This window comes from Mustela erminea, chromosome 18, assembly GCF_009829155.1.
Source record: "Mustela erminea isolate mMusErm1 chromosome 18, mMusErm1.Pri, whole genome shotgun sequence".
Taxonomy (NCBI): Eukaryota; Metazoa; Chordata; class Mammalia; order Carnivora; family Mustelidae; genus Mustela; species Mustela erminea.
This window is the reverse complement of record NC_045631.1, coordinates 10,846,818-10,873,776: the sequence shown is the minus strand read 5'-3', so window position 1 is coordinate 10,873,776 and position 26,959 is coordinate 10,846,818. Positions and strand designations below refer to the sequence as shown.

Below are 26,959 nucleotides of genomic sequence, written 5' to 3'. Positions count from 1 at the left end.
CCAGGGAGGGAAGGCAAGGCAGTGAGAGAGTCTCACAAGTGAGAATCCTGAGTTTATGGGGTGACTCAGGGAGCTAATTATTTCCACTAATTATAGCTCCAGCCCAGAGTTTTCTTGACCCTCTCCTGCCCCAGCTTCCCCGTGGCTGCCCCAATTCATGGGCCCGGTGCTGGGAGGATGGAGCAGCTGGATGTCATGGGTGAACGCTCTAGGGTCCTGGGGTCCTTTCAGCTCATTCATCAGAAGGGAAAACAGAGGCCCAGGGTAAGAGACATGCCCTCCACCCCCCTCCCAACCCCCTGCCTCAGTCTCGGTTTAGTTCGGCCTTTTAGCCCTATCTGTCCATAGACCACTCCTGGCTGAGGAAGGAGTTAAAGCCCACCCTTCCTCATCCTGTGACTGTGGATACAGTCAGGGACCTACATGCTCATGATTCTTTCTCGGTAGGATACTTCATCTCTCTGACCTCAAGTTCCCTGCATTCCAAGGCCAAAGCCTTCCCCTGGATAACTCCTCCTCTCCCAGGGCTGCTGACTTTGGGGAGGGCAGCTGTCCCATTTCCAAACCTCACTGCCATCTGATAACGAACGGCTCTGGATACTTTTTCCAGAAAGCTTTCCTATCTGGGCCAGGATTACCAGTGGCCCCAGCTCTACTCCGCCTAGCTAGGCTCTTCTTAGAGGAACTCTGTCCCTTGTTCCTATCTCCAGGACCCTGAGGGTGTTCTCTGAGGGCTGCTCAAGCTGAGGATGGCCCCCTGTTGACTGCAGAGTCACCTCTTATCCACGAACCCTTTGTCCTGTCCGTCTTATCCTATATGGCCAGCCCACCCTTCTCCATGGGTGCTGGCATATACCGCCCCCACAGTGGCCTTCTGCCAGCTAGCTCGCACCTAGCTCCATGTGCTAGTCTTCTTCATCCTTCCTAGTCTGCTATCGCTAACATGTCTGTCTCCTGTGTAAACCCTCCCATGCCCGCTGCCCTTGGGACCAGCTACAACTCCTCACTGGTGTTTCAGGCCCTCATAACATGGCCCCCCCTGCTTTTGGAGCCTCTCACATCAGTGGTCCCCAGAACTCCCCAGGTTCTGCAGCCACACCAGCTCCTTGCCACTTGCTATCTTTCTTGAACTGTGGTCTTTGCTCAGGCTGTCCCCTCTGTCCAGATTGTCCTTCCTCTATGCAGAGACCTCTAAGGTCCCCTTAGAGTTCTCAAAAGACATATCAGTCCCTCTCCCCCGGGCACATCCCTCTGAGCCCAGCATGAGGTCCAGCCTGTACTGAGCACATCTGAGGGGCTGCCTTGCCTGCCTCTGGGGAGGGAGCTCAGCTGCTCGCTTCAGGTGAGAAGGGAATCTAACGGACAGATAGCCACAAGGCTGGTGGCACTCAGCTCTTGGGGATGAGACAAAGATAATGAGTGTGTCAGCTGCAGAGACCACCAGGGTAGTAAGAAATCTAAAGCACCAAAGAGGCCTGAAGCTGTATTACTAGGAGCAGAGTGTCTAGGACAAAGGAGAAAGTAGTCCTGTTTTGTTGAGGAAATCACTGAGCACAACATCTGATGGGGAAATGGAAAAAGCAGAGCTAATTCTTAGGAGTCTGCCTGAAGATTGTGAGTGGAGATGATGTCTTGAGAGAAGCTAAGGGCATGGTTGTCTCTGCCTGGAAACTCTGTTGGGCTCTCCTAGGATGCAAAGGGCAGAGGTGCTGGAGCAGGGAACAGGAGGAATTGCAGGGAAGTTGGCAGGCTTGGAGGGTAGAGAGTGAGCTCCTTGTCCTGTGGGTATGAGTAGGGACCACCCGGTGCCACGTGGGCGTCTGAAGCCCCCTAAAGCTCCCCCATACCCACTCAACCTAAGCACCTGTGCTATGATTTTGCTCCAGCCATGAATGCCCACCCCAAGGAGATGGTGCCCCTCATGGGCAGAAGAGCTGCTGTCCCCAGTGGGAACCCTGCCGTCCTGCAGGAGAAGAGGCCAGCAGAGATCACCCCCACCAAGAAGAGGTAGGACGGGCAGGCTTCGGCACTGTGTTGTGAGGGCACAAGAGGGATTCTGATGCCCATCCTCAGGCAGCCCTTGCCTGGGGTTGACACAAGACTCTGTCTCATCTGGGGTGACCTGATATCCGGCTAGGTATAAATGGGGGGAGGGTGGGGAAACAGCCCTACATATTCAGGGACTGAGCTAGGGAAGCCAGTACAATGGGAATAATCAGGGAGGCCTCCTTGAAGGGATCAGAGGTGCTGAGGCAGTAATATTCAGGAGGGCTTCTCGGGGAGGCAAGGGATCCCTGGAGCCATCCTTGAGACAAGGAGTAGAAAGAGGCACGGACATTCCAGGCAACCCAGATCCCCAAATGAATGCTTTCTTCACATACGCCAACTGCCTTCCTATCCCATCCATTTCCCATCCAGGGTGTTCAAGCTCTTAAACACCACCTGTGTAACGGGCAAGAAGCAAAGGCATCTCCTCATAGGGTGATGGTTTGCTGGGGTTGTCGGCAGGCAGTTGGCATCCTGCACACACGTGCTGATGGTGTTTTTGTTACTTGGAGCTCCATCTTCATCACGGTCATTGTTATTGTCACTCCAAGGGGCCCCTGGGAACTGACTAGGACTGGGATGGGTACGACTACTTCCCAGCTGGGGATGTGGAGGAAGAAAAGCGCGGGAGTGTTTCTCCAGGGTCATCTCTGGCGCCTGAGCTGCTTCCGTGGCAGTTGCCCAACCCCTTTCAGCCCAAATGCCCCTCCTCACCACAAGCTGTGTCTTCACTGGACCTTGGTGGGCCCCGGATGTGATTTAGCTTCTTTGCCCTGCCTCCTCTGGCCCCAGCCCCAGCCCCTGCTTGGGCCAGAGGTGAGAATGGTGATTTCCCTTCTGTCTGTTGTTTTTGAGTAATAATTACTGAAGTTTTCTGTGCACCAGGGCCCAGGATGGGGAGGTTGAGACACAGAGAGAAAGAATACCCATCCCTACTCACAGTCTGGTGAGAAGGGCACCCAGAAGAATGTGAGATGTGTCCCAACTTCTGAGAAGGGATCTGAGGAGACTGTGGACTTTCTCAGGGCACTTCCTGGATGAGTTGGTTTAACGTGGGTAATGGCAGGTGGAGAGGAAGGGCAACAGCATCCCCAGATGGAGGCTTGGGGCAGGGACCAGTGAGGAAATGTGTAACTGAAGTGCTGGATGGGTGGTAGAATCTTGGAGAACATGAGTCCCATGGGGGCTGGGTCTTGGGGGTTGGTTAAAGAGTTCGGACAAACCTGAGGGCAGTCAGGAGCCACAGAGGGATTTTATGTGAGATAGAGGGCATGGTGACATTTGCATTTTGGAAAGGATAGTCTGGGTGATCTATGTGGATGATGGATTAGAGGGGAGACTGGGAGCAAGAAGATGACAAGGAGGCTCTTGGGAAGCTTGAGTGACAGCTGGTAAGGTCTGAACCTGGGTGACCAGGGATGGGGAAGAGGGGGTCAGGTCAGAAATTTATCAGGATCATGGGGTCTGCAGGATCAATGAGAAGGGAGGGACAAGGGAAAACAAGAGACATCCCCTTCATTTGATGGGAGGGTTGATGGGGCCATCTCTGACATGAGCACATCAGAGGAGGAGCAAGATGAGGAGAGACAAGCCAGGTTCAGGTGTGAATGTTGTCTGAGAAGTGCCCGAGGAACATTCAGGTGGAGGCTCCATCCTGGAGCGCAGGAGAGAAAACTGGGCAGACCTGGGGCTATGGGGGCAGCCTTAGTTGTCTAGGTAAGGGCAGAGATTCCAGATCCAAGCCATGAAGTACCACCCTCCTGCCTCTCTTTCCCTTTCCCTGCCTTCTCCCATTCCTAGGGGAGGTTTGGACCTCAGGGAAAGATGGTGAACACGGCTTCAGGAAAATCCCAGGATCTTCCCACAGTCAAGCTGCCTTTTCTGAGACTATCCCTTTTCATGAACTTAGCCTCATACTCAGCTCTACCTCACACAGCCAATGGCCTGGGTGTGAGATGTGAACTCCATCTCATGAAGCAGTAGCACCTTCTACCCAAGGGCTCCTTGTGGACCCTCAAGTGCCTACTTCTCCCTGAAGGTTTGAGCATCTCCCTCAAAACTGAGTATAGGACTCAGCTTAGATAGGAAAGAAAAAGAAAAGAAAAAATTCAATGTAAATAAAGAAGGCCAGTCTGACCAGTAAGGAAATCTGTAGTAATGGTGGGACTGAAGATACCAAGTAATCTAAGTAGGGAGAGATTTTTGGACTCGGAGCTTTTCCTGAGCCATCATGCTATTCCTCATGAGCAGCTGCCTCTGTGGCCTCTTTCCTGAATCCTGAGCAAGGCAAATGCCCTGAGGTAGACATGGGCTGATGAAGGTTATGGAGAAGCTGCCTTTTGGAGATAAGAGCACTTGGACAATTTTGGGTACAAAGTAGCTGGTCACACAGCCTCCTTCCCAGCCCCGGGGATGCTCAGGGATAGTTCACCGTCTTCAAAGGGACAGAAATGAAGGAGAGATGATGGAGAGCTATGTGCTCACCTGAGTTAACAACACTCGTGAGGTGTCCTTTGGTCTGGATCAAAGGTAGGAATAAACAAACGGCATATGCTGCGGGTTAGAAGCCAGGCTGTCACATGGCCAAGACATCACCATCTGTCACCGTGACAGGTGAGATGTGGTATGTGCAGTGGCAATTAGGGCGTGTGTGGGATGGACTGTCATGGTCTACAGCTCCTTGTCCCAGGAATTGGGTCCTTGCTCACGGTCAGGGATCTTTCCAGTCTGACTTTCACCACTCTCCTTCCTAGCCACTGAAGACTTCCTCTGACATAGTCCTCACCTTCTGCTGTAGAAGCTTTTCTTCTACCTGCTCTCCCCGCTTCTGGGGATTTTCCCTTGTCTCGGAGGACAAGATTCCTGGAAGGGTCATCTCTTCCTTCCCATTTCCTACATTTACTACATGGAGCATATTAGTAGTTTTTGAGTTAAGTAGGTGGGTCGGTGCAAGAGAGACAGAGTGGGTGAACTGATGAGTAAGTGTCCTGGGGGCTCAGCACAGTCCCTCAGCACAAATGAGGACACTTCATGGTAAGATGAGGATACATTTCCTCCACTCCCTCTGTCCCTTTGGTTTCCAGGCCTGGAATAGATAGATGCTGCCATGATTTGGTTTTTGGTCCACCCTGGGTGCCCCCTATGGACTCTGGGAGGAGACTTTGAGAAGGAGAGGAGTTGGAGGAAAGGCAAAGGACCCTTCCTCAACTTCTTGGGAAAGACTGAGAAAAAGATGAGAGCTTTGGGCAACAGAGAGCCCAGTAGGAGTCACCTGAGGTTTATACTGGTTTGTCTGTCTATTGGTTCATTCCACCCACCTCTGTATCTATCTGCCAATCTGCCCACCCAACTACTCATTCCTCAGCCGTTCATGCATCCATCCAGCCTTCTAACCATCTTATTCATCCATCCAACTTATCTGTCCATCTATCTGATGAGCCATTTTCCCTTCCTCTTAACATTATCTATCCATTTTCTACTCCCCTGTTCAGTTAAGTCTTCCAAGTGTCGGAACAAGTATTGGGTTCTGGAGAATTAAGGACACTGCAAGTGTATTTCCTCCCTTGAGGATCTTATTATAGTTGAAGGTCGGTGTGTTGTCTGGAGCAGGGAAAGCAATGACCTCATTGTGCTACGCCCTGGTCCCTGGTCCAATCCTTGGGACCAGTTCTGACCAGTTCACCAGAACAATAACTCTTCAAATGGATTTTTGCTCATTTGTGCACCATCTAATCCCCATCTCCTAGAACAGTGTTGGGCATACAGTAAGTGCTCAATAAATATTTGTTGAGTAGATGTATACCAAGGAGACTAGACAAGTAAGAATAGCTTTAGGGTGGCATTTCTGGGGCACTTCAGGGATGCTGGGAGTGGTGATCCAACTGGATGACCTCTGATGCCCACTTTAGTTACACAGTCCATTTGTGGATGATTTATAGCAGTCCTGGCTGCAGAGTCCAGATCATGTGGCCCAACCACTCGCCATCCTCAGGTCACACAGGAGGCAGAGGCAGAGGCAAAGCCAGACTAGAACCCAGGTTTTGGGCTGCTAGTCAGGGGTGTACTTCTCTTTTGGAAGAAGGATTTGATTTTAGTTCAGATCAGAAAGTTCCTCTTGATGGGCGGAAGACAGGAGGGTGAGGGCTAATGTGCCAGTCAGTGCCGCCTCCCCACCCCAATTATGCCCCAGTTCTGGACTGGTTCTGAGCCTTCCAGTCTCGTCTGTTTCTGGAGGACAGGAGAGGGAGCCCCGGGTCTTGCCTGGGAAAGTCCCAGAAGACCCTAGAAGACTCTGGAATACCCAGGACTCGCTCATGCCTGCCCATCCGGGGAAGTGGCTATGTTGGGCAGTGTCCACTTTCAGCTAATCCCTAGAACCAGTTTGGCTGGAAGAAGGTCCAGAGCACCGAGAGGAGAGCAGCATGGATAATGGTATAAACTGTGAGCCTGGAATCACGAGTCAGTTCTCTGACCAACGTGGCTTCTATCCTTGGGGTAAAAGGATATACATGGTGATCTGCTGCTCCATTCTGGGCCTTAGTTCCCTCATTTATAGAATGGGGCCACAATCCTTTCCCTGCTACCTTCTGAACTTGACATGGCTGGAACTGTACTTTGGGAGCTCTTCTGTGGTCTTACGAGAAAGGGAGGGGGCATGTCGATCCTCCTGGGCATGGGAAGGAAATAGGCAGCAGCAAAGGCACTTAGGAGAAAGAGCAGCTGGTCAGGAGGCCACTCTCCCAGGCCAGGTCACAGGGCCAGCATGTACATGGCAGCAGCCACGGGGTGGTGGGTATCACAGCAACCAGGCCTTGTCCTGGTGCTCATCATCCTGGTTGTCATGGGAGGGCTTGTCCCTGAGTGTGTGATTGTGGGTTCTGTGAGCATGAATGTCTCTGTTTGTGGGTGTCTGGCTCAGGAGTCATATCTTGGATGTGTGTCTCGCCTCTGAGCGGCCAGTGAGTCTGTCCCCTTCCCTGGGGCTTAGTCATGTCACAGGCCCTGGGCCCACAACTCTCTTCCAGGCCTGGGAGAAAGTGTGCCCTTCACTTGCCCTCTACTTCTCATGTCCACTGTCCAAAGTGGTCTCCTGAGTTTTCCTTCTTGACGAGGATTCTTAGTCTTGTCCCCTGAACTTTTACGTGCTCTCTTAGCTCTAGGTCTGTTTTCTGTGCTGACACAACTGTATAAGAGATGATCAAAGGGGGTCGAATATGCCCTGGCAGCCAGGAAAGGCCTTTGTTGATGTCAGCATCGAAGGACTGCCTCCTGGAAGGGCTCTTCTTCAGACCTGAGGCCAGAGGGGCTATTGCGGGAGATGACGGGGAATTGTAGCTCTTGTTATCATGTCCCCCATCTCTGGTGAGTCCTCGCACCTGGAGGAAGCTGCAGACAGGAAAGTCCCCCTCAGATGCTAGGCCACCCCAACAGAGACCCTTGGGTTCATCTCCTGGTATTTTTAGTGACAAGAGTCACCCAGACCCAGCTTCGAATCCAAGCTCTGCCACCTGCTTGCTGTGTGAGCTTGGGCAAGTAGCTTCACCTCAGAGCCTCCACATGCCCACATGTCAAGCGTGGATAATTGGGATGGTACCCATTTGAGAGGGCAGCTGCGCAGCTTGAGCGAAGCCATGAGGGATGGAGCCTAGTGTGGAGCCAGCCAAGAGTGAGTGTGCTGTGTGGCAGGTCACTCTCAGGGTGGAGGGCATGTGGGTGGACAGTCCCTGTCCCGCTCTAATGGCCTTGTTTGGGTGTCCCCATAGTGCACACTTCTTCCTGGAGATAGAAGGGTTCGATCCCAACCCCACTGTCTCCAAGACTTCTCCCCCGGTCTTCTCCAAGCCTATGGACTCCAACATCCGGCAATGGTGAGTACTGGCCCCCATGCCTGCCCCTACTCCAGTCCAGCACTCCACTCCAGTACGGGCAGTGACTCACCCGGGGCCTAATGGCCAGGCCTGGTTGTCTCTCTCTTTTAAACTTGTCTCTCTCTCTTCCTTCCCCTCTCCCCCACAGCCTCTCTGGGAACTGTGATGACATGGACTCACCACAGTCTCCTCAGGACGATGTGACAGAGACCCCGTCCAATCCCAACAGCCCCAGGTAAGCCTGGCCATTCCCTTCCACCCTCTGTGTCCACCAGGTGGGTGACAGAGGCACGGGCATCACAACCCAGGGAAGAGAAAGCAGCCTCCATTCCTGGGGCAGGGACAAATGTCTGGGCCCATGGCTGTGGCATGTAGGAATTTTCTTTTGTGGGGGGGAGAATTACATTTCATAAACTCTAAGAAGTTTACCCATTCACTATGAAATATTCAGACAACAGTCTGCTGCAGAGCGAGAACTGTAACACAATCCCATACAAGTGAATTAAAAATACATGCACCCAAACCATGAAACACCATGTGCATTTTGCAAGAACACATACAAACAAAAAAATACGCATTGCCATGGCTATCTCTTTGGAGTGTGGGGGCAGGGAGAGACAGAGTTTAAGAATTCAAACACTGCCAAAGATGAAAGTGGGATTTTCCTTCCTTTCATCTCATATTTTTTAAGATAATCACTATTATTTGTCCTTTCTAGTCATCTTTGCTATGTGTACCCAAATATATAGTTTGAAAAACTGTGATTGCATTTGGATTCAGAGGGAAGCCTGCAGGGGGCAACACGGATGCCAGGGCCCCGGGGTGCTGATGGAAGACGTCTGGGGCCTGGTGACTGGCTGTGGAGCTGCGGCTGTGGTGTCTGGGGCCATGGACCTGGCTGTGGTGCAGCTCTGTGCAGGCGCAGCGGCCCTGGCAGGAGGAGGGGGAGAGTAGGTTGGTGGCACCCATGTGGTGAACTGGAGATACTTTCTGGCCTCAGTGCAAACCTGGCCAAGGAAGAGCAGAGGCGGAGGAAGAAGCGGCTGAAGCAGCGCATCTTTGCAGCCGTGTCAGAGGGCTGCGTGGAGGAGCTGCTGGAGCTGCTGGGGGAGCTGCAGGAACTTTGCAAACGGCGTCGTGGCCTGGACGTGGCTGGTCAGTGCCTGGCTCTAGCAGAGAGAGTGTGGGGCTGGGGGCTTGCCTCCTGCTGTCCACCTTTCCCCACAACAACCCATGAGGGGGGCATGTGAGGAGCCCAGAAGGTTGGGCTGGGGACTTTGAACCTGACTCTGAGGGCAATGGGGAGCCACAGAAGGGCTTAGACAGGCGAAGGTCATGTCTGGCTACTGCATGGAGGGCGGGTGTAAAACTGGAGAAGGGCACTATTCAGGCAATGCTGGGATCACAGCAGCAGACCCAGGGGAAGGTGACCAGCTCCTCAGCAGGGGCACTGGTCTGGAGCCAAAGACAAAGGGAGTGAGAGAAAGGGAGCATTCCCAGGTAGTGCCTTTGGCAACTTGCTGGCTGGTGGGGCCCACTTTGTCTGGGGGACTGGGGAGTAGCTTGTTAGAGGGAGGTGATAAGCTTTATTTGCAGGCTGCCAGGAGGTGGCAGGCTGGAGATTTCGGGCGTCAGCAGAGGTGGACAGTGGGAAGACATGCAGTGGGTGAGATTTCCCCCTCCAAGTAGCAGGTGCAGAAGGCAAAGAGCAGAAGGCCTCACATAAGGCTTTCGGGGGCCTCACGGGGGGAAGAGTTGGAGAGGGAGGAGGGGAGCAGGTAGCACAGGCTCCAGGAGGCCAGTGGAGGGCACAGCATGGGTGTCTCAAGATCGGAGACTGCAGCCCCCACATCCTGGCCCCCCCGCTCAGGGCTGGGAGGCCTAGGGGCAGCCGGGGCCCCTCCCGCGGCTCACCCCATGACCCTGCCTGCAGACTTCCTCATGCACAAGCTGACGGCCTCTGACACAGGGAAGACCTGCCTGATGAAGGCCTTGTTAAACATCAACCCTAACACCAAGGAGATTGTGCGGATCCTGCTGGCTTTCGCAGAGGAGAATGACATCCTGGACAGGTTCATCAACGCTGCATACACAGAGGAGGCCTACAAAGGTATGATACTTGTGAGAGGTGCCATGTGGACATGGGTGGGGTGGGAACCAAGCCATGCGGAGCCCCCCACTGTCCCTGTGGACCCAAAGCACGAAGCGTGCTTCAGTACCACATAGCAGGCCCTCCCCGCCTCCATCCTTGGTTCTGTAGAGCGATTCGAGTGCCAACCACAGGCCAGGCAGGCCTTGTTTTCAGCACTGGGGTGCAGTGACGAACAAGACAGATGCAGGGCACTGCTTTAAATAAAGTGATTTTATATGGAAAACGCTAGGAAGATGATCTAAAGTGACTGGGTATGGGCAGCTTTAGAGTGGGTCCGCAGGGAGGGAACATTTGACCTGAGGCTGGCATGATGGGGAAGACTGGGAGCAGGGCAAGGGCTGAAGCCCGAGATGGGAACGAGTTTGGCCTATCAGGGCAATGGGAAGCCGGCCAGAGATGCTGTCGGATAGCTGGGCGAGGCCCACACACCTGTCAGTCTCACCATCATCATTATCACTCATTTGGGTCTCAATTTTGTGGCTTCTCTGGTAAGTGGACTAGAAAGGGGCAGAAGACCAAATCTGGGATAATGTTTCCCTGCCCAGCAAATCTGTTGTGAACAATCAGTAAGGTATGCCCTCACTGGAGTTTTTGGACTCAGTAAACACCCTGTTCATGTCTAATAAGGTGCAAACATGATGAGCTCAGGAATGACCAGATGCTATCTTGCTGACATGCCAAGGGGTGCTGAACATTGCTCTTTGCAGGGGATGGTCTATCTTGGGTCCTCAACTTTTCTCATGGGAAAAAGTCATTTTTAAATACTTATTTATTTATACTCCAGACGTTCACAAGCATTTTTGCTACATTCAAGAAAAAGTAAAGGATTGTGAAAACTAACACTGTTCCTTGGAAGAGAGGGAATCCAGGGAAGATGGGTACAGCTGAGTGCTGAACTGCACGCTGAGCTCCCTGGTAGCCAAAGGAAAGAGAGAAACTAGATGAGCTGTGTATAATGTTCTCAGCCTGTCACTAGGGAGCTGATACTAGTCCTTAGCCAAAGAGTTTTAGGTCAGTGCCTCAAGCTTGCCTGTCTTGATTCTTCCCCCTTTCAGTCCCTTTCAGTCCCCTTCTTTCTTCTTGTCAGTATATAGACATTTACACCTCTTTCTAGAAGCATGTTCTAGAAATCCCTTGAGGCCAGGGATGGAGTCTGTCTTGCCCATAGTGAATTCCCTGGGCCCCTTGGGGTCTCATATAAGAGGTCCTTAATAAATGGTTTTTAAATGAGTGAATAAATGAAGGTTACTATTAAGGCGTTGCTGTCCTGGCTGCAATTCCTTTTTTCTTTCTTAGCCTTCCCTTATCACTTCCTTCTTTCATGACTTTGTCTTTTGCTGGTGGCCTTGTTGGGGGCTGTGAGCACTCTCTCTGCATGGTGGGAGGAGCCATTTATTTCTGACTTCTCAGAAGCCAACTCCGCATTCTTCCCTCTGATGGTATCTGCTCATACCTTCCGTCCAGTGTCTGGGTGGGTGCTCCCCGCCACTGGCGGCTGAGGGGCTACAACACCATGGGGAGTGGGAGTCATTTTTCCTCACTTTGGGCACGTTACTTTGCCTTTCTGAGTCTCATTCCTCCATCTGTCAGGGGCTAATATTTCCTTCCTATGCTGCTAAGAGGATCTAAAAGCAACTTTTAAAATATTATTTTTAACATTTTGTTAAAGGCCTTCAGAAATTTGCCTTTTTTAAAGCAATGTATTCAACTAAAAATTATTATTATTATTTTTTAAAGATTTTATTTATTTATTTGACAGAGAGAAATCACAAGTAGATGGAGAGGCAGGCAGAGAGAGAGAGGGAAGCAGGCTCCCTGCTGAGCAGAGAGCCCGATGCGGGCCTTGATCCCAGGACCCTGAGATCATGACCTGAGCCGAAGGCATTGGCTTAACCCACTGAGCCACCCAGGCGCCCTCAACTAAAAATTATTATTAAAAATTTTAAACATGCATTTGAGATTAATATAATGAGTGATTTTATATCCATCAATATATCCATTCAACATAATTGTTTTTAATCACATAAATAATACATGAGTAGAGTTTCATTGTAAAACATTTAAATAAAAAGAAAGAAAATATGGCAGCACAAATAAAGTAGCCAACAGGAGGGTTTGGAAGATAGAGTCAAGGAAACCTTTGAGAAAGGAAATAAATAAACAAACATACAAATAAATAAATAAATAAATAAATAAATAAAGGTATGCAAAAGAGAACATTAAAAAAAATAAGGATAGCAAAAGATCTACATAGGAAGCCCAACAGAAGAAATACAGAATAGAGAAAATGGAAGGGAGTCCATGGTCAAAGGAGTTATACAAAAATATTTTCCAGACCTGAAGGACCTACATTTCCAGATTTTAAAAACCCATTAAGGTGCTCCTAGGTGGCTCAGTCAGTTAAGCAACTGACATCTGCTCAGGTCTTGACCTCAGGGTCATGAGATCAAGTCCCACATTGGGCTCTTTGCTCAGCAGGGAGTCTGCTGGAGAGTCTCTCTGTCCCTCTGCCCCTCTCCCTGCACACACTCTAAATAAATAAATAAATAAAATATTTTTTAAAATTTAAAAATAAATAAATACCCTTAGAACATAAAAAAATTCAAGTATTTAATTAAGTTAAAACAAACCCCTTTGCCCGTTCTTCCAGTCTCCTCTCTAGAAATAATTATGTGGTGTACACCTTGAGGACTTTCCTAGGCTTTTTACACATGTGTAAATGTGAACATAGAAACATGTTTGTTTATTCATGTATCTATTTAACATAGAACAATAGTATACTGTTTGTATTGTTTTAAACCTTGCATTTTTTTTTTAAACTCTATGCCTTAGACACTTTCTTATCCCAGAATATGCGAGTCTGCCTCCTTTTTTCCTGCCTAGTCTGAGTGTGGCTATCCTGTGGCTAATTTCTGTATTCCCCTGTTGAGATATATATATATATATATATATATATATATATATATATATATATATATATATATATATAAAATATATATTTTCTTCAATTTTCACTATGAAAATATCACAGTACATATTCTTGCCTATGACCCCATGCTCAGTGCACACATTTTAGGAAAATTTTGAATTGGATTTTCTGTGTTCAAAGGCATGCACATTAAAATTTGTAATGATAATTGTCAGATTTGCTTCTAAAAGATACTAGTTTATTCTTCTCGAAATACCAAGTATTCATTCCCTCATTCTCTCACCTTTCACTAATACTGGAAATTATTTTTTTTGTTTGGTTCTGCTTTGTTTTTTGTTTTGTTTTGCCAGTCTAGTCAGTGAAAAGTAGAAAAGTGTTAACTTGCTAGATTCTACCTTCATTTTCTCAATTATCAGTGATTCCAATCACGTTTCACTTTCTTTTTTGGCCATGTGTATTTTCTTCTCTGTGAGGTGTTTGTTAATTTTTTCTCAGTTTTCTTTTAAGTTGTCTGTTGATTTGTAAGTGGTCTTAATATATTAGGAACTTTACAAAACCTACTGTCTATTTATGTCTCAGATATTTTCCCCACCCTATCACTTGCCTTTTAACTTTCTTTACGATGTCTTCTGAATTACGGAAATCTTAAATTTTTTTCTTTGTGAGCCGACATGTTAGTTTTTTCTTTGTGGTTGTTTCTGCACTTTTGGGTTTTGCTTAAGAAGTTCTTCCTTATGAAAAGATCAGTTATCAATGAATTTTTGGTTTTTTTAAACGCCTACTTCTTTAACCCACCAGGAATTTATTTTTGTATATGGAATGGTGGCAGCTCTTTGGAAAATGCTGTTTCTGGTGGGACATTCCTAGACCTATCCCCTCCCCCAGCCTTTCAGAGCCTTCCATCCGGGGAGTCCACAGACTCCACCATCTGGGTTAATGTCCCTCCAGCCCCTTCCCGCTGCTTTCTCCTGTTCTGTTCCTCGGTCATTGTGGCACCACTCTCCCAGCTCCTAGGCCAGTCATTCCTTCTTTCCCAGCCCCCACAGGCCATTCTGAGGACACGTTCTCCCATGGGTCTCTGGTCTTCATCACGTCTTTCTCCACTGAAGTGGCGGTTCCTGCCAAGTCTGGGCTCCTTCTAATGCATCCTCCAATTTTGCATCTAGAGTGATCCGAAAATACACATGTGCAAAACTCAAAACTCTGGTCGTGTCCCTTGCCTGCTTCAATGACTTGTGACTTCCCACAGCACTTAGGATAAAGTTCTAACCTGGCTTATGCAGTCTCGATTGCCCCCCACCCGCCCCGCCCCGCCCCAGGTCCCCCAGCCCTTGCGACTCCCAGTATGGTAGCACTGAAGTCTCACTGGAGCATGGAGCAGGGAGGCAGCTAGTATTTTGCTGTCGCTCGGCGGGGAGTTCGGGGGCCAGGGAGGGTCTGTCCCCCAGGGCCCAGCCGCTGAGCGCCCCCTTCCTCCCTCCCCACTCCGTTCGCAGGGCAGACGGCGCTGAACATCGCCATCGAGCGGCGGCAGGGAGACATCACCGCGCTGCTCATCGCGGCGGGCGCCGACGTCAACACTCACGCCAGGGGGGTCTTCTTCAACCCCAAGTACCTACACGAGGGCTTCTACTTTGGTGGGTGCTGCCCGCCCCTTCCGGCCTTCCCGACCCACCCCCGTCCCCGTAGGTGCTGGTGGGCTGGCCTGGAGCCCCCACTGCGGGTTTCTGCCCGCTCGGCATGTGCACAAGTGGACCCGCCCCAGGCCCAGAGGGACAGTGCCCGGGGAGGCCGCTGGGATAGAGCCCTCTGAACTGGGGGAGGGGGCGCGAGTGGGCACCCACGCGAGCAGACTCAGCTTTGCCTCTGCCCTTGCGCCCAATGCTTTCCAGGACTGCAAACACGCAGTCAAGAGTCAGAGAGGAAGATTCCCTGACTGACAAATTAGGGCGTTCAAAAGGAATTAGGTTTAGGATACTCTGGGTAGAAAAAAAAGATTGTAATGCATAATTTAGATATAGTAAAATTCACCCGTTTTAATGGATAGTTCTGTTCAGCCCCACAAATGTATACAGTTGACTAACCACCACCATGAGGGCAGGGTATAAATAGTCCCAGCACACCAGAAACTTTGCCCCCACAAATTTGTCAACCCCTTTACCCACTCCAGCCCTTGGCTGCAACCACTGACCTGTTTTCTCTTCTGGGTGTTTTTTTGTTTGTTTGTTTGGTATTTATCTGTAGGACTAGCTGGGTCTGAGCAGCCATGAGGACAGGGTCTTGTACAGTCCATTGTCCAACATTAGACCCTGTTGGAACCAGTGTTGGGAAATGTCTGCCAGGTGGGATGAAGAGAGGGAACAGAAGGGAGATTGAAAGGGAAACAGTTGGAGACCTCCTGTCCGGTCCTAGTTCCATCCCAGGTTTGCTGTGTGACCATGTATGAGTCACCTGCCTTCTCTTTTCTTAAAAAACGTTTATTGATCACTTACTATACACACCTGGCACCGTTCTAGGTGTTTGAAATGTATCGGTGAATGAAACAAAGATTCCCATCCTCATGGAACTTACGTTCTAGACTGGAGGAAAATGATCAATAATAAACATAATAAATAACACTATGTAATATCTTAGAAAATGATAAGTGCTATGAAAATATAAAAAACAAGGCAGGGAAAGGGGGTCAGGAGTTCCAGGGCAGGGAAGTGGATTTCAATTTTTAAATAGTGCAGTTAGGGTGACTCATTAAAAAGGTGATGTTTGAGTGAAGACTTGGTAGAAGTGTGGAGATGCCCAAGGCAGATGCTGAGAAACAGTACTACAAGCGAGGGGAACAGCCTGTGTAAAGGCCCTGAGGTAGGAAAAATGCCTTGGCATGTTCTAGGAAAAGGAAGAAGGCCACTGTGGCCGGAGAGGAGTGAGTGGGGGGTAGGAGAGGAAGTGATGTCTGAACATGCAGGGCCTGTGGGCTTTTGCTGGATCCCAGGCTTTTATTCTGGGAGAGGTGAGTCTTTTGTGTCACTAGGATCAGTTTGGCTGCTATGCTGGGGATAGTGATGGAGGCCTGGGATGGAAGTAGGGAGATCAGTTAGAGGATAATGGCAGTGATCCAGCTTTGGTCTCCCCACTCTTCCCGTACAAGGCAGAAGGTAGGGGGAATTACAGGGAGGCCCGGGTGTCAGTCCTACTGAGGACGTGGGCCTCAGTCCTAGGGCTTGCGGAAACCGGGCAGGTCTAGGAGAAAACTGAGGTCCAGTGCTCCCTACTGCCCCAGGCGAGACCCCACTGGCTCTGGCGGCGTGTACCAACCAGCCTGAGATTGTGCAGCTGCTGATGGAGAATGAGCAGACTGACATCACCTCGCAGGACTCACGGGGAAACAACATCCTACACGCATTGGTGACAGTGGCTGAGGACTTCAAGACACAGAACGACTTTGTGAAGCGCATGTACGACATGATCCTGCTGAGGAGCGGGACGTGGGAGCTGGAGACCATGCACAACAAGGACGGGCTCACGCCACTGCAGCTGGCTGCCAAGATGGGCAAGGCCGAGGTAGGGCCCAGGGTGGGGGGCAGGAAGGAGGGCAGGGAGGCTCCTGGCCAGTGCTTTGGCCTTTCTGGGGACCCCACAGATTGTACCGTGGCCTGGGAAAGGTCAGCCTGAAGTCTAGGAAGTATATTTGTGACCTGGGGTGGGTTTGTTCTGAGTGACCACACAGAAATATGGCATATGGGAGCCCCTCTGGACTTCAGTCCCTGACACTCTGTATTTCTGTGCCCTGCTCTGGGACTCCCATCTGGGGTCAGAGTGGGGAAACTTGAAGGCTGTGGTGATGTGGGACCTCACAGGCTTTGTGGTTGAGGATTCCTGTGTGGTGAGGCAGGCACACAAGCCAAAGCTATGTCTGAAGACCCTCAGGGCCTTCAGCCTCTCTCAGGAGGCTAGGAGCTCCAGAATGCCAGCTCTGCCTCCAGAGCCAGTGAGCTGCCTAAGTCTGGAGAGACCTCTCTCTGTCTGTCATGTTGAAACTCTGAGCAAGGTCCCCAGCAGGAAGTCTGGTGGTTGGGGCCCTTTGTGCCCTGTGTGGAGTGGCTGAGGAGCTCAAGGCTTAACCTTGGTGAAGACTTGGGTTGAGGCGGGCTCCCATCGCTGTGGGTGCCTGGAGTCACAGCTGGGTCTGAGATCAAGGTCAGGACTCAGGTGGGCCCGAGGGTAAGGCCCGGCGTAGCTTGCTCTTCAGCCTCCATGTGTCCAAGTCCTAGGAGTGGACTGAGGCTCCTGGGACGCTGTGAGAGGACTGGGTGGGTGCAGGGGGCTATTGAACAATCACAGCTGTGTCCGCCTCAGGGCAGCTGACAGGGGAGGCGGGGGCCTTGAGGGCCTTGGGCCCAGTGTCAGTGGTCAGGGCTGGGGCCCACAAGGGACCTTTTCTTTCTCTTGTGGGGGAAGGAAGGGTTGGAGATTGGCTTTGACAAAGGAGAAATTGTGTGCCTTCCCACCCTCCCTACTGTCTCCTACCCTCCCCCAGGAACACGGTTTGTGGGGGGCTTTGAAGAGAGTCAGATGAGGGTTGCAAGCAGAGCTTCCTGATAGCTGCTGTGGCATGTGCTATGGTGCTTGGAGCGTGGCCCCGTGACCTTTTGACTCTCTGGGGGATAATGTGCTCCCCGGTGGCCAGTCTCCCAGGAATGGGACACCCCCATTCCTGGCCCTCTCTCTTCTTCATTCAGTGTTCTTTGGAAAACCTTTCTGGATGCTGCCCAAGTTGGCCACTATGCTGGGAGTGTAAGGTGCAGAGATGCTTAGACACAGACTCTGTTCCTTGGGGCTCTTTGAGGCTGGGGCCCAGGATGGGGAGACTGGCTCTGTGTCTGGAGGCTCTCTGCCTGGACTGTGAGGACAAGGCTCCCATATGAGATGAGATGGGAACCCCACTGGGTGGTGTGAAACTAGGGCTCTGACACTGTTCTCCCCAACAGAACTCTCTTCCTGGGTCTTGGTTTGGTGCCCCAGGAAGCTCCGGCCCCAGTTTTGGAAAGGAGTGAACTGGAGAGCAGTGGCTCTCCACCTTGCCTGCACTTTGGAACTGCCCATGGAGCTTTACAAAACATAGATATCTGGGTCCCACCTACAGAGCTTTGGACTGAATTAGTCAGTGCTGTGGGATTGTCGAGTGTCCCTAAGTGACTCTACTGTGCACCAGAGTTTGAGGGTCACCTGAAGAGTGGATTTCTCAGGCCTCTCTGCCAGGCCGGCATCTTGTACGGCCCACAGTGAGCCTCAGCTGGAATGGTCTTGACCAGGCTAGGGAAGCTGGAAAAACTTCTAGTTTCTTCTCCCATCCAGGTCAAATAGAAATTATTTCTGAAAATTGTCAGTTCTCAGATGCTTCACTGAATGGGGTCCCCAACTGGTACAAGGTTTTATGATATTACTGTGCAGCTTTCTGCACCCTACAAAGGGCCTCTGCACCTTTTGTCCCTTGTATTCTCCGTCCCTGGTGAACTAGGCAGAGCAGTGAGGTTCACACGGGTTCTGCAGTAGAAGCCGAGCTGGGGGCTTACGGTGGCAGGTGCAGAGGGGGGCTCAATCCATCCAGGTGGGAACATCTTCCCAGCCCTGTTCAATGGCTTTTCCTCTTTCTGTCCCCAGATCTTGAAGTATATCCTCAGTCGTGAGATCAAGGAAAAGCCACTCAGGAGTCTGTCCAGGAAGTTCACGGACTGGGCATATGGGCCTGTGTCGTCCTCACTTTACGACCTCACCAACGTGGACACTACGACAGACAACTCGGTGCTGGAAATCATCGTCTACAACACCAACCTTGATGTGGGTCTCTCAGGGGGGCTGGGGATGAGGGGCTGGGCCTCAGGCCAAATGGGAAGACCTATGGCACTAGCTGGACATGTCTGTAGTCCTCCAGTTCTTTACCTCGGTGGGGAGAGTCAACACAGAAAGAGCAGGGCTAGGGCCGGTGCTGTGTTTACTTGTTCCTAGCTAACTTGCGTTATAAACTTCTGTGGTGGCTGTCTCCTGGCCCCAGAATCCTGGGCAGTGTGAGATGGCATGTGGGATGATTCCTGTTGATCTTCTCCATCTTGTTTCTCTTTCTCTTCCCTGATGGTTCTATAATCTCCCCTACCCACAGAGAAGGCACAGCTGCAGCAATCAGGGAGGCCTTCCTGGAGGAGGCAAGGGCTGGGGCGAAGATCACTGAAGCTGGAGGGGAAGTGAGAGAATCATAAGTGAGAGGTTTTCAGTTTTGGGGAGGGAATTGAGGCAGCAGATTAGACCATCATCACCCCCGTGTTACCAAGAGCCATGCTTACTGGAGCCTGCTTGTCTGTGGTCTCCCTGAACCCTCACAGCCTACTGGTTGGTAGGACAGTTTAGTTGATTTCAGTTTTATAGATGAGGAAATCGAGGCCCTGGGAGTATTGGGGGTTTTCCTAAGGTTACACAGTGAAGGGGCCAAGTTGGTTCCAGTCATGGCCCTTCCCTCTTGCGGCTCTTGCTCCCCACTGAGCAGTGGGTCCTCCCACTGGAAGCCCAGCTCCTGTGGGGTTTGGGAGCTGCCTGGGGGCACTGGGAAGGAGCTACAGGAGCCAGAAATGACTCTCCCATTTCCAGCCAAACCAGCTCATGGGACAGAATGATTGGCCCCTTCTGCCAGGGCTGGTACTGACTCAGAGCTCCCTTTTGGAACGAGGGCCCTTTGAAAGTGGGGGTGGTGTTCTACCCCCAGAACCGGCATGAGATACTGACCCTGGAGCCCTTGCACACACTGCTGCATATGAAGTGGAAGAAGTTTGCCAAGTACATGTTCTTCTTGTCATTCTGCTTTTATTTCTTCTACAACATCACCCTGACTCTAGTCTCCTATTACCGCCCCCGGGAAGAGGAGGTACGTGGGCCCCGGGAGGGAGGCGGGTGAAGTGGTCAGAGCTCCAAGAGCTTGCAGAGTCCCATGTGCACATGAGGAAACTGAGGCCCAGAATGACATTTGCACGGCGTTCCCCAGTTGTTATCCTTCACGGCTTCCAGGGAATTGAATACGTCTCTGGTCCTCAGCAATTGTGGGGAAATCTGGAAGGTTGGAAGACCCAGGCTCCACCTAAATCTAGAGCTCATTGGGTGTTTCTGCCATGAGGGTCACAGAAATGGGAGGGGGGACTCCCCCACTCTGGGTCTCAATTTTACATTCATGACACGGGGCAGAGGTTTAGCTTTGAGTGTCCTCTAAGTATGTGGATATGAATGGGTTCTGGAATGAACAAATGCCATGAGATGTGAGGGGTCGTTAGCATGGATTGGACTGTTGAGTTCTGGGTCCCACTGTGGGTGGGGACAGGGGCACACAGCTGCCGTTCCTTCTCTCCCATTGTACCGAGCTTGGGCTTCACGTTGGCCTCCAACTCAACTAGTGGTCTTGGCACGTGAGCGTGAACCTACAGCCAGAGGGGCCTTCCTCAGTCCCCGTCTTGCTCCCATCCATTCCTTCCCAGGCCCTCCCTCACCCCTTGGCCCTGACGCACAAGATGGGGTGGCTGCAGCTGTTAGGAAGGATGTTCGTGCTCATCTGGGCCATGTGTATTTCTGTGAAAGAGGTGAGTGGCCCACTAAGCCCCTTGCAAGGCAAGGCAGAGTGACCACAGGCCTGGTTTGATGCACCCTCCTCTGCCTGACTATGGGGAGGGGAGGTTCTGGGAGTACTTCCTTTCTAAGCTTTAGATTTTGCAGATCCGAAATTAGTTTCTTAGGCAGGCCTGTCCCACCTACTTTATCTATCCACCCCTCTATGCCTCTATCAGCCATCTACCCTCCCAGCCACTCAGTGACCCGTCCTCCTGTCCCTCCAGCAACACATTCGGTCACTTCTCTCCCTGACCCAGCCCTTCCTCTGGGTTTATCAGTCAGTCCCTTGCCAACCACCCAACCAAGGAATGACAGGTATATTTTGAACACCTGCTATACGTGGAGCCCTGGGGGAGGTGAGAGGGAGAGAGGGAGTTGGTGCTCTTTAAACTCACAGTCTTGTGGGGGATTTCAGATAGGCACAAACATCTGGATCCTAAAATGGATGGTGTAAAGGGCCCTGTGTGGGGTTCAGACCAGCACTCAGAGGAAGAGAGATGACTTTTATCTGGGGAGAGGACAGGGAGGGAAAGCATGAAAGCAGAGATGGTATTTAGTCTGCAAGGCCAGGATTTGGCACGAGGGCACTGGAGAGAAGGTCATTACCAAGTGGGCAGGGGGAACAGCATTAAAGGGCTCAGAGGCAGGAGAGCTAATCCATATCTTTTTTTGTCTTTTAATTACAATTTTTAGTTTTAATTCTGGTGTAGTTAACTTACAGTGTTATATTAGTTTCCTTTGTACAATATAGTGATTCAGCAGTTCTGTACAAGACTCAGTACTCACCACAAGTGTACTCATAATGCCCTTTACCTAGTTTCCCCCAGACCCTACCCTCCTCCCCTCTGGCCACCATCAGTTTGTTCTCCATAGTTAAGAGTCTGTTTCTTGCTTTGTCTTTCTGTTTTCTTTTTTTTTAAAGTAAGCTCTACACCCAACGTGGGGCTCGAACTCACAACCCCGAGATCAAGTGTCACATGCTCTACCAACTGAGCCAGCCAGGTGCCCCTGTCTCTATTTTTTCACTTTGCTCATTTGTTTCTTTTCTTAAATTTCACATGTAAGTGAAATCATATGGCATTTGTTTTTCTCTAACTTCTATCACTTAGCATAATGCTCTCTAGCCCCACCCATGTCATTGAAAATGGCAAAATTTCATTCTTTTTTATGGCTGAGTAATATTACATTGTATATATGTCCCATCTTCCTTATTTGTTCATCTATCAGGGGACACTTGGGCTGCTTCCATAGTTTGGCTATTATAAATAATGCTGCCATAAATATGAGGATGCATGTATCTTTTTGATTTTGTGTTTTTGTATTGTTTGGGTAGATACGCAGTAGTGCGATTACTGGATGATATTTCTGTTTTTAACTTTAGGAGGAAACTGCACACTGTCTTCCACAGTGGCTGCCCCAGTCTGCACTCCCACCAACAGTGCAAGAGGGTTCCTTTTTTCCCGCATCCTCACCAACACCTGTTGTTTCTTGTTTTGGGCTTTAGAAGCTAGGCTGTGTCTGGGCAATGGCAGGGAATTGTGTGACTGTGCTGCTTTGCAGGGTCTGGGTGAGGATAAGGTGGGGGGAGTGAGAGATGTGAGAGGATTTGGGGGTACACACTCCTACCCTGGGATGCCTCTGCTCCTGGGCATAGGTCCCCTTCTGTATTTCTCACCTGGGCTCTAGCTTGGCCTTCATGCCTTCCCCCTCACCGAGTCTCAGTCCTGAGGAAACACTGCCTTCCTCAGATCCTCCAGTGAGAGGCATGCAGGGGTGCAGCTTTTCTTTCCTTTTTGGCCTCAGGGCATCGCGATCTTCCTGCTGAGACCCTCAGATCTGCAGTCCATTCTCTCTGATGCCTGGTTTCACTTTGTCTTGTAAGTAGGTCTGCCCCATTTAGTCACCACTGCATAGTCAGGGCCGAAGTCCTGTATGGTGGCTGCTGTGTCCTCTGGAACCACACTCCCATGTCACCATGTCCCAGTCATTTGGCCATAGTCTCGTGTGAGAGAAGCCCATGGACACCCATGGAGAGGACCAGAAGAGCCTAGCACAGTGCCCACCATCAGGTTGCAGTGATGACTGTCTCCACCCTGGCAGGTGTGGCAGAGAAGGCAGGAAGAGGCTTAGTAGTGGTTTACTTCTTTAGGAAGAGATAGTCTGGGCCAGATCCTCCTAATTTTGTGGGGTCTAGAGGTTGCCATCTTGAACTCTGGCAGATCGGGGCTGGAAAGCACTAGAGAAATCATCAAGTCTCATCCATAGGCACAAAAGCCAAAGGCCAGAGCAGGGAAATGAGTTACTCAAGTTCACACCAAGCCTCGGTGGTGTCTGAGCCAGCCCCAGTGACCCCGTCATCTTCACCTTATGCTAGAGCAGGGGTGGTTACCATGGGGCCAGGAAGCCCAGCTCAGCAGCCTCTCTGAATGAGGTCACGAGCTGACATCAGAGGCTTATTGGACGCCTGTCTCTCAAGGAACAGAGGCTGATTCAACATTGCTGCCATGCAAAGGAACTAGGACTTGCAGTGTGGAACGAAGTACGTTGGGCTCTTCGGCTCTGCAGATCCCACCAAAGTCCTGCCTCAGAGTATTAGGGAGGCTGGGTCTATAGGACCTTAAATCTTGGCCCAGTGCTTCCAAATACCGAGGTGTTTATTATGTATGCACCTGCCTTCTAGAGGCATACATGGAATTCTTCATCCCGTGGGCAAGTGGGGTGCCCAGATACTGCAGTGAGTAGATGGACCCCATGATATCTCCCTCATGGGAGTCTTCCACCTTTGAGAAAATACGAGAATTCCAGTGAAGCGTTTGTTTATCCAGCCACTGGCTTTAGTACAGACAAAAGGGACCAATGCATTGCCCTGCTTTTCAGCTTCTTAGGCGTTTTGTTAAGGAGGGATACATCGTGCTTCCTCACTTCAGTTTAGAATGCATCGATTGCCCAATCATTTGCTTTTCACTGCACATGAAAAGCAAGGTTGCCTGTGTCCTAACTTTAACTCATTGGATATTTTATAATCATGGAGACCGTCTGATGTTCTAAGCAATGGAGCTTTTTATCTACATGTCTGCATCACTGATGATGTAGTGGTGTTTAGGAGTTGATGCTGGTCCTGTGTGTTTGTTATATGTTGTACTTTAAAATGTATATAACCTAAAAGTTGCCATCTTAACCATTTTAAGCATACAGTTCAATGGTGTTAAGTACATTCATATTGTTTTGCAACCAATATGTTCAACAGAGCTATCATTTAGCACATATTGTAGTTGTTAAAAGACTTTTGTTATGATTGGCTTTTAAGCATAGACGTTGTTAGCTTTCATCATTTTTGTTAAAAATGCAATCACTCACTTACCTCCCTTAGTCTACTCCAGCGGTACCCTGATCTATGTGGGCATCAGAAATCACATGTGTCAGTTAAGATATATGGGCTTCTGAACCAGAATCTCTTTGAGTCCTCAGGATCTGTATTTTTAAAAAGTCCCTGCCAGCTGCAGTCCACCTGCTGTTGGCTCTGACACAGTCTGCTGATGCCATCCGCAAGGCTGGATGTTCGAGTCGAGAGGGTCTGGGACAACCTTACCTTCTCTTCTGCGTTACCCTTCAGGGTGCCACTTCGGGGTGAAAGGGAGATTGGGGTTGGACTGTCTCCCTGGATGCTGAGAAGTAAGTAAAGCCCTTGTCTCCTGTGTCTCCTGAACAGTTTTGTCCAAGCTGTGCTTGTGATACTGTCTGTCTTCTTGTACTTGTTTGCCTACAAAGAGTACCTCGCCTGCCTCGTGCTGGGCAAACATGCTCTACTACACGCGGGGATTTCAGTCCATGGGCATGTACAGCGTCATGATCCAGAAGGTGCGCTGGGAGGCTCGTGAGCGTCACAGACACACAGGCGTCTGTGCTGGGGAGATGGGGAGTCCTCAGAGAATGTCCATTTTTCCAATCGGGAAGCAGGTTGGGAGAGAAGCCTGCTTCTCTCCCTCCCAAACACTACTGTCTCCCATTGCTTGTGGCCAGGCTTTAAGAGTCTAGACCTTGAAACACCCGGGCTTGTTGGGCCCTGGGAAGGAATGATCTCACCCCCAGGCTGTGGTGTGCTGGTAAGTCTTTAACAAGTTTATCGCCCAAAGGATATTTACAAATAATCAACTATATAATGGCCTTTATTTAAATTCCACATAGCCAGAAGCATTTGTTGATTTTTCTTGGACTCGTGTATCTGCTGCCCATTTATGGTTGCAAGTGACAGATATGTCAATATCGGCTGATGTTTTCTTTAAGGAGTAAGATGGAAGTGAAATAGCACAGCCTTATGAGAACTTCCCTTGCTTGTCAGTGATGCGAACTACTTACTCGCTGACTTGAATAATTGTTCTCAAATGTTGGAAGACTACTTCATGAATGTTACTGTTTTATTCATGACACAACAGTGTAGCTAGCTAGAATAATTCAGCAAAGAGACCTTAAGCTAAACCCCCCGAAACCAGACGAGCTACCTATGAACAATCCACAGGGATAAACTCATCTATGTCGCAAAATAGTGAGAAGATTTAGTAGGTAGAGGTGAAAAGCCTAACGAGCCTGGTGATAGCTGGTTGCCCAGAACAGAATCTCAGTTCAACTTTAAATTTACCTAATAAGGGGCGCCTTTAAATTTACCTAATAAACTTCAAATTGTAATGTAAATTTAAAATATAGTCTAAAAAGGTACAGCTTTTTAGAATAAGGATACAACCTTGCTTAGAGAGTAAAATTAAACAAAACCATAGTAGGCCTAAGAGCAGCCACCAATTAAGAAAGCGTTCAAGCTCAACAATACAACCATCTTAATCCCTATAATCGCACACAACTCCTAACACACTACTGGGCTAATCTATTTAACAATAGAAGCAATAATGCTAGTATGAGTAACAAGAAACATTTCTCCTTGCATAAGCTTATAACAGTCAACGAATACTCACTGATAGTTAACAACAAGATAAAGACAAACCACTAATAAACACACTTATCAAACCAATTGTTAGTCCAACACAGGCATGCAATAAGGAAAGATTAAAAGAAGTAAAAGGAACTCGGCAAACTCAAACCCCGCCTGTTTACCAAAAACATCACCTCCAGCATATCTAGTATTGGAGGCACTGCCTGCCCAGTGACACTAGTTTAACGGCCGCGGTATCCTGACCGTGCAAAGGTAGCATAATCATTTGTTCTCTAAATAGGGACTTGTATGAATGGCCACACGAGGGTTTAACTGTCTCTTACTTCCAATCAGTGAAATTGACCTTCCCGTGAAGAGGCGGGAATACACCAATAAGACGAGAAGACCCTATGGAGCTTCAATTAACTAGCCCACAATAATTTATTAACACACCAACCAGGTCTAACAAATTTTATTACTGGGCTAGCAATTTAGGTTGGGGTGACCTCGGAGAATAAATCAACCTCCGAGTGATTTAATCACAGACAAACCAGTCGAAGCGTTCTATCATTCATTGATCCAATAACTTGATCAACGGAACAAGTTACCCTAGGGATAACAGCGCAATCCTATTTAAGAGTCCATATCAACAATAGGGTTTACGACCTCGATGTTGGATCAGGACATCCTAATGGTGCAGCAGCTATTAAGGGTTCGTTTGTTCAACGATTAAAGTCCTACGTGATCTGAGTTCAGACCGGAGCAATCCAGGTCGGTTTCTATCTATTACAATAACTTCTCCCAGTACGAAAGGACAAGAGAAGTGAGGCCTATTCTACCGGAAAGCCTCAGGACTAATAGATGATATAATCTTAATCTAACCAGTCCACTTCCCCCATGACCCTAGAAATAGGGTTTGTTAGGGTGGCAGAGCCCAGTAATTGCGTAAAACTTAAACTTTTATTCCCAGAGGTTCAAATCCTCTTCCTAACATCATGTTTATAATTAACATTATCTCACTTATCGTACCAATCCTACTCGCCGTAGCTTTCCTGACACTAGTGGAACGAAAAGTCTTAGGATACATACAACTTCGCAAAGGCCCAAATATTGTAGGACCCTACGGCCTCCTACAACCAATTGCAGATGCCGTAAAACTTTTCACAAAAGAACCCCTACGACCCCTAACATCATCCATTACCATATTCGTCATAGCCCCCATCCTAGCTCTAACACTAGCCCTAACAATATGAATTCCACTGCCAATGCCATACCCCCTCATTAACATAAACTTAGGTATCTTGTTCATACTAGCAATATCAAGCCTAGCTGTCTACTCCATTTTATGGTCCGGATGAGCCTCAAACTCAAAATACGCCTTAATCGGAGCCCTGCGAGCCGTAGCC

General features: G+C 49.6%; 1 protein-coding gene across 1 annotated transcript; it reads left to right on the top strand.

Annotated features, from left to right (window-relative positions):
- Positions 1 to 1,888: 1,888 nt before the first annotated feature.
- On the top strand, positions 1,889 to 25,052 carry LOC116577349 (transient receptor potential cation channel subfamily V member 3-like). Its single transcript, XM_032320395.1, is given in 13 exon segments — positions 1,889 to 2,007; positions 7,809 to 7,913; positions 8,062 to 8,148; positions 8,914 to 9,068; positions 9,847 to 10,023; positions 14,491 to 14,631; positions 16,269 to 16,549; positions 18,650 to 18,826; positions 19,743 to 19,901; positions 20,503 to 20,604; positions 22,436 to 22,509; positions 24,342 to 24,419; positions 24,421 to 25,052. Coding segments are annotated over 13 exon segments (1,902 nt in total). The 3' UTR covers positions 24,668 to 25,052.
- Positions 25,053 to 26,959: the final 1,907 nt, after the last annotated feature.